This window comes from Garra rufa, chromosome 3 (genome assembly GCF_049309525.1).
Source record: "Garra rufa chromosome 3, GarRuf1.0, whole genome shotgun sequence".
Classification (NCBI taxonomy): domain Eukaryota; kingdom Metazoa; phylum Chordata; class Actinopteri; order Cypriniformes; family Cyprinidae; genus Garra; species Garra rufa.
Window position 1 is genome coordinate 28,481,766 of NC_133363.1, and position 7,224 is coordinate 28,488,989.

Genomic DNA, 7,224 nt, shown 5'->3' on the forward strand with positions numbered 1-7,224 from the left:
ACTGTTATTATTCAACTATGCCAAGGTAAATACAGTTTTCCATTCTATGGAAAAGGTCAATGTAATTAAAACATTTTTGAAAAATAAGTAATTTGTACATTTACATAATTGGTAAGGGAAATGTGTAGCTGTGTGCACACATCATGAGTTCAACTTAGTGTATTTCATTCATTCACCTGACCTAAACGTGAGTTTCAAATGCCACTGGCTCAGTTAACATATACAGCATAGTAATAATAGCAGTGTAGATCTTATTTGCATTTTAAGTGATGTTATAAATCCTGTAGACATATATAGACGGTAATGTTTTGATTTTCTCTGGCTCTCTACACCAACGTTTAGCAAAACTGGAAGCATCTATGCACACACTATAAACCGGAAATCCAAGATAGTGGAGATATGTGACTAGCCGCTGCTGTGTGAACGGGACATTTCCAGACTCACACCTGCAAGTAAATGTGGTTGTCAATCCAAAAAACTGTCAGTGTGAACATGGCCTTTAGAGTCACTTGAACATGGCGACAACACACTATAATAACACAACTCAACCAAGCATCACCTACTTAATTTTTTTTTTTTTTTGCTGATGTCTTGAACATGATTTATTTAAATGTGGGATACATGTATGCACATTCCTGTTTTTAGGGAGTTTAGAAACAGTGCTACTGAAACACAGAATAAATCCCTTTGTAGTGGATTTTGTGCACTGTAACGGCAGATCTTTTGGCACAAATTGCAACATTTTACACAATAAAGGAATGTTGAAAACATGGACAAAACATTTCTTCACACCCTGTGTGGGTGGGTGTGAAGTCATCAAGTGAAATAAGTTATAAATGAGAAGTTTTTCCAAAAACAGCACATTTCCCATTAGTGTGTCTGTGTCATGCAGAACCACAGCGACTCCAGTTTAAACTCCACCAGCTGGACTACAGCTAACCTGGTCAGCAGTAGCCTGATGGGTCTCTGCTTCATGGTTGGAGTTCCTGGTAATATTGCAGTCATTTTTTTCATAGTTCGGCATTTCAAAAAGGACAACTTCTTCGTTCAACTAATGCTGAATCTGGCAGCTGCGGACATATTGTGTTTGATAACCTTGCCTGTGTGGATCTACAACCAACTCTACAGCTGGAGTATCGGTCAGTCATCCTGCAAGTTTTTCTCCATACTCATCTACATCAGCGCTTACTCAAGTCTGATAACAGTAACTATGCTGAGTGTGTATCGTTGTTTACAAATTCGGCACCCACAGTTGTGGTCCAGAATGAGCAAGAGAAAAGAGAGACTGCTGTTGATCGGCGGCTGGGCTCTGGCACTGCTTTTCTCTTTTCCTGGTGTACTTACACAAGAGATCATTCAAAGTAAATCCAAGAAATCATGTGGCAGGATCTTGTATTCAGAGGAGTACAGGCTTACTGTTGCCACACTGGAGATGCTGCTGGCTTTTTTTCTTCCTTTCACAATCATACTGACTTCATATTGTTGCCTGCATAAGAAGGCGACACAGGGAGTGTTTAGCCACAGGCAAAGATACACCAAACTGGTGACCCGGATTGTGGTAACTTTCTTCATTTTTTATGCCCCACACCAGATTATTAATTTGTTTCAATTTTTTGAAATAGTTTTCAAATCATCACTACCAGCTTTTTCTGCTAAACTACATGAGATTAGAAATTCTACAGGTGACATTGCGGGAAGTCTTACATTTATTAACAGCTGTGTGAACCCCTTTCTCTATGCTGTGGCTGCAAAGACTTTACGTCAACAAAAATGACCAGCTTCTCGGTACAACGGAAGGGATATCTCAGCTTTTTACAAAGAAGTCATTCTCATCTGTGAACATAAGAGATATTTTTACCGCTTACAAACTCTAATGGAAATGTTAAGCAAACAATCTGGATTCTGGATGAAAGGTTGCAGTTATTGTTCATTTGGCTGATGCTTTTATCCAGAGTGACTTACGCTTATACCTAAGATAAACATTTTATCAGTTCATACATTCCCTGGGATTTAAACCCATGACCTTCTACTGTTTGAACTAAAGGATATTTAAAGGTTGGGCAATTATTGAAACAACATCGTTAAATATTTTTACTGTTTGTATTGTAAAAAAAAAAACAATAAAAAATATGAATTTAAAAATAATTTATTGTACATATTATGTAAAATTCAATTTCACATGTTATTGAACATAAATATGTGTTGGCAGTGTGTGTACACAACCACCCTACAATATAAAAAAAAAAAACACCCGCTCCTTTTTTTAATCTCCATAAATCATGAGCAGTGTTTCAGGACAAGCCGTTTCCAGATTCTGTACAGTGTGACATCACGTTGTACAGGCCCCACCCACAACTGTTGACAGACACTGCCATATTAGCAGAGCCTCCGCCCCTTTAAGCTAGAGCATTTAAAAGCAGCATTCAGATAAGAAATGTCATTTTATTAGAGCTACAAAAATTATTCATTCAAGATCAGTGAGTGATTTTCTGCTTTTATTTTATTGTTTGGGTCATATTAACAATGTAGACAGCAGTACAGGTGCTATATTACGCTGCTGTCACTTAATACACAGATCTAATATAAATATGCAATTTCTTTCCCAGCTGTTTAACTTCACAGACATAACCGACTGTGTTTTTGTAATTTACTGTGTTTTTAACATAATCATGGGTGTATTTGACATATTTAAACTAATACGGCTTTAAAATTGCATTATTTCTGAATGATATATGTGATAATCAAAACCAAGCGTATGTTTTTTAGTGATGGGTCATTCTTGAACGATTCGTTCATTTTGAACGAATCTTTATGTGACTTGAGAAGAACGAGTCGTCTCGGGGAGTGATTCGTTCAGTCGCGCATGCGCAATTGCGCAACTATGAACGAAGGACTCAAACCCGAAGACTCGAGAGATGAACTAATCAATTCTGTTTCCGGCTCAGGCAGCATACGTTAAGCGTATGGGGCTGTCACGTGATGAACGAACGACTCGGACCCGAAGACTCGAGAGATGAACTAATCAATTCTCTTTCCGGCTCAGACTGCGTTAGTTAAGCTTATATGGGTTTGTCACGTAATGAACGAACGACTCGAACCCGGACAGATAGAAGTGAGGGAGCTATAATCATGAAGACCCAGGTAAACAATGCATAAATCTTTTGTTTCTAATAGCTTGTAGTTTTGTCTTGTTTGTAGTGTGATCAACGTTATATAAACGTGTATGAGCATTACATGTGTTATGGAAGTAAAACATAGCTTTTTAATTATATTTTGGTAAAATGAACGAAATGACTCGAAAAAAGATTCGTTCATTTTGCTGAACGAGACTCAAAGATCCGAGTCGGTAAAATGATCCGAACTTCCCATCACTAATGTTTTTTGGCAGAGTATCTGAGGTACAAGCTGTAAAAGCACAGCCCTGTTCTGGAAAAAGGGGGTGGGGAAAAGCATATAATTTGCATTTAAAGAGACTTGCACGAAAACAGTGTGTTTGTGCTTCCACTCCTAATAGGCATTTTCAAAATGATATAATAAATGATCTGTGGGGATTCACATTCTGGGGACACCTGAGACTTATAATCCATACATAACTGGTGCCCTTTAAATGGTTAATCTTTACAGTACAGAGTAAGCAATGTTTCTCACTGGCATGGTTTCCAAAGCTGTATGCATGGTTCCCCCCCCCCCCCCCCCTTTTTGGCTTTAAGTAATTTATATGTGTGACTGTGTTTGATGTATCTGGCTATATAACCAAAATTAACCTAATTAATACAAATCACCACAAAATACTACAAAATCCCATAGTAGATATTTTCCATTTATTACTTTAAACTATGGTTTGGATTAGTTCATTTAAATGAATAGCTATATCATAGAAGACCTTGTTTGTAAATTTGTTTTTTATAATATCTCTAATCTGACTAAAGCCACAATAAAATAATACATCATGGTTGTTTTGTATCCTTTTCAATGTGTCATCTGATACTGATCCTATGAGGAAGGCAGCAGCAGCTCGCTGTTGCTATAGCAACCTTCTCAGGTGAATGCAACTCATTTGAAAGCAACTCATTTGAAATAATCTATTTGGTGCCAGGCAACAATTTGCACTGTTGATGTCATATAGTATAAGCCAAACTTTTCATTAATAAACGTGGAACCTTTCGTTTCTAATCTCTTGAACAAACTGAATGTGATAGTACAGATCTGTCATAAGCACACAACAATGTGATACAGAATTCTAATTAATCCTTCCATTAATAGTAATATTTTAAATGTCCTATAGTGCCTCTAATAGTTACTTTTAAGTCATTATCAATGGGTGATGTGACAATGATCTTAGACGTACAATATTACAAACATGGATGCAGCCTCAGGCAAAACATGTTTGTTGTTACCAATGTCATATGCAAAGACTTTATTTGAGGGCATATTTGTCACCCATTATTAGTTTATTTTGGCTGAGTATAGAAGGGTTACCACCTGGATAAATTAAAGAAATAGTTTACCCAAAAATGAAAATTCTGTCATCACCCTCATGCTTATTCCAAATCCGTAAGACCTTCGTTCATCTTCGGAACACAAATGGAGAGATTTCTGATGCAATCCGAGACAGCAATGTAATTTATGTAAATTATTTATTTCTGCACAAAAAGTATTCTCGTAGTTTCGTGTACAATTACGGTTGAACTTACAGTATGTCACATGAACTGTTTATCGATGTCTTACTACGTTTTTGAGCTTGGGAACATTTCAGTTACGTTGCTGTCTATGAAGGCTCAGAAAGCTCTTGGATTTCATCTCTTCATTTGTGTTCTGAAGATGAACGAATTTCTTAACGGCTTTGGAACATCATGAGAACGAGTAATTAATGGCAGAATTTTTATTTTTGGGTTAACTATCTCAGGTGTTTTATCATCTGATGTCAACATGGTGGTGTGCCTCATATAGAATGAAACTATTTTTACTTAGCGGCTGATATAAAAAGCAGTTGTCATCTCACGTAATTATACATTATTTAAAGGAAAATAATGGGAAAAAAATACTTTCTGACTACCTTAGTCTGCTACATTGGTAATGTGGTTAACATCCACTAGATGGCAGCAAAGACATGTTAAATTTTGCTTTTCAAACAGTATTTATATCACGTCGTAGCTGTCTCTATGCTGGTATCAAGGCACAATGGTAAAGAAAGGCATCAAAACTTCTCTTATACAAACGCAATAAGATATGTACAACAATAGATTTCCACACTGAATTTACACAATGTAAAGTAGCCACTGTCACACAGAAGGGATCACACAACACTTCTTGAGGAGTGGGGTGAAAACAGGGTGAAAATGAATAAATAAAACCTTGTACTACTTGTACTATTGAATTGAATATCATTACAACACAAATGATCTATTTTCTCTCATCTCAGAACAGTAGCTATGTCTTCTGTGCATCTGTTTTATATCAACAAATAAAACAATTAGTTGTTACCTCTATCCATTTACATTCACCAGGATCTTAATACTCACATTTAAACATCTTAACAAATAATCCAAAAATGATCAAAACACATCAGAATACAAACTGTATTATGTATAGATATGTTTTATACAGTGTTATGTGTTTTCTGAATCTTATGTTCCCTCAACCCTAACTCTGCTAGAAGTGATGACTAACTATCCACAATTTATTATTAGAAAAAATAAACACTATTTTATATTTAATGTAATTAAAAATTACTTGAAAAACAGAAAATCTTACAGTGGTGATATCTTATATTTGGCATTTCTTTCACAACACGAATGGAATTCATGTAGTAGCCTTTTTTTTCTGTTGATGCTAGATGCTCATAGAACCTGCTTCAGGAGAATAAAATGATCTGAACATTTCAAATAATTTCCTCAGAAATTGGAAGATGGTGTTGACATACACTCTTAAAAATAAAGGTGCTTCACAATGCCATAACGAACTTTTAACGTCTGAATAACCTTTCTGTTTCACAAAAGGTTCTTTGTGGCGAAAGAAGGTTCTTCAGATTATAAAAAGGTAAAAAAAAAAGAGATGGTTCTTTGTGGAACCAAAAATGGTTATTCTATGGCACTGCTGTGAAGAACCTTTTAAAGCACCTTTATTTTTAAGAGTGTATCAAGGTTGTGACACAGGAAATATTAGCATGAGGATTTAAAATATTCTAAAACTATAAAACTTACCAGAGCCTGTCTGAAACTGAAAGGGTCTGTTAGAGTGACAGCTGCCCCTGATAATTCCTGATTTTATAACATTTTAATAAATGTCTGACGGTGTTGACAAAAAGTGGAGACACAACTTTGAAACCTTATGAAACATGCATGTGTCCTTGAAAAAACCACCTTGCTTTGATATGAGAAATAATAAGTGTTGCTTTAGATAAAACAAGCTCTTTTTCATCATTAAAAAACATTTTATCCATTTTATAGCTTATGAACGATTGAACCCTTCCCTGTGGACACCTTGTTTTTGATGTAGCAAGAAGTGTCATAGATTTGATATAATAATGATACAATTTTGTTGAAGAGGATAATTGTATTAAATACATTCTATTATTCATCCCTCATACATTTACAACTGAAAATATTTTCATTTTTAAACCTAATAGCAGTTACACTTGCTGGACATGTTTTGTCCCATGTCTCAAGAATCAGTTACAACATATTTTCTCTCAGCCACTTTTTCCCGTAAGTCTCTGCATGACTAAGCATATCTAAAATAACCGTGTATCTAGGAAATGTTACAACAAAGATAGCCTATCTTTCTTCAGAAAGCAGATTATGTAAATCTTCCTTAGAGTAGATCAGTTAAAGCAACTTTTTTAAAAGATTCAGCCAAGAAGCAACAAACCGTTTTACTTTTCTTAAAACAAAAATCCTAATTATTTATAAGTATTCATAATTTACTGATAATCCCTGAAATTCTTTTTTTTCTTTTAAAATTTCATGTCTAAAAGTCCTACTTTATGTCATACTGTGCACCATTTAGTTTTAACTATATTCACAAATCATGTACTGTAAATAAATGTGCAAACCATATATCATATCCAGTCATACAAGGCTTTGGGTGTGTAATATCACTGTTATCATGAATATTAATTGTTTGTTCATGTAATGGAGGGATAACATTTTTGTCAGTCAAACTCCTTTTACATTAAATATTTATGTAAAATATCTCTGAGTTAATATTTTAATAACTTAACAT

The 7,224-nt window shown here is 35.0% G+C and overlaps 1 protein-coding gene across 1 annotated transcript in view; it reads left to right on the forward strand.

Annotated features, from left to right (window-relative positions):
* The first annotated feature begins 886 nt into the window (after nucleotides 1-886).
* Nucleotides 887-7,224, forward strand: part of LOC141331535 (uncharacterized) — a 55,044-nt gene continuing 48,706 nt past the window's right edge. Inside the window, exon 1 of the mRNA XM_073836590.1 lies at nucleotides 887-1,524. Coding sequence (XP_073692691.1) covers nucleotides 887-1,524 — 638 coding nt within the window. The remainder of the gene's footprint in view (nucleotides 1,525-7,224) is intronic.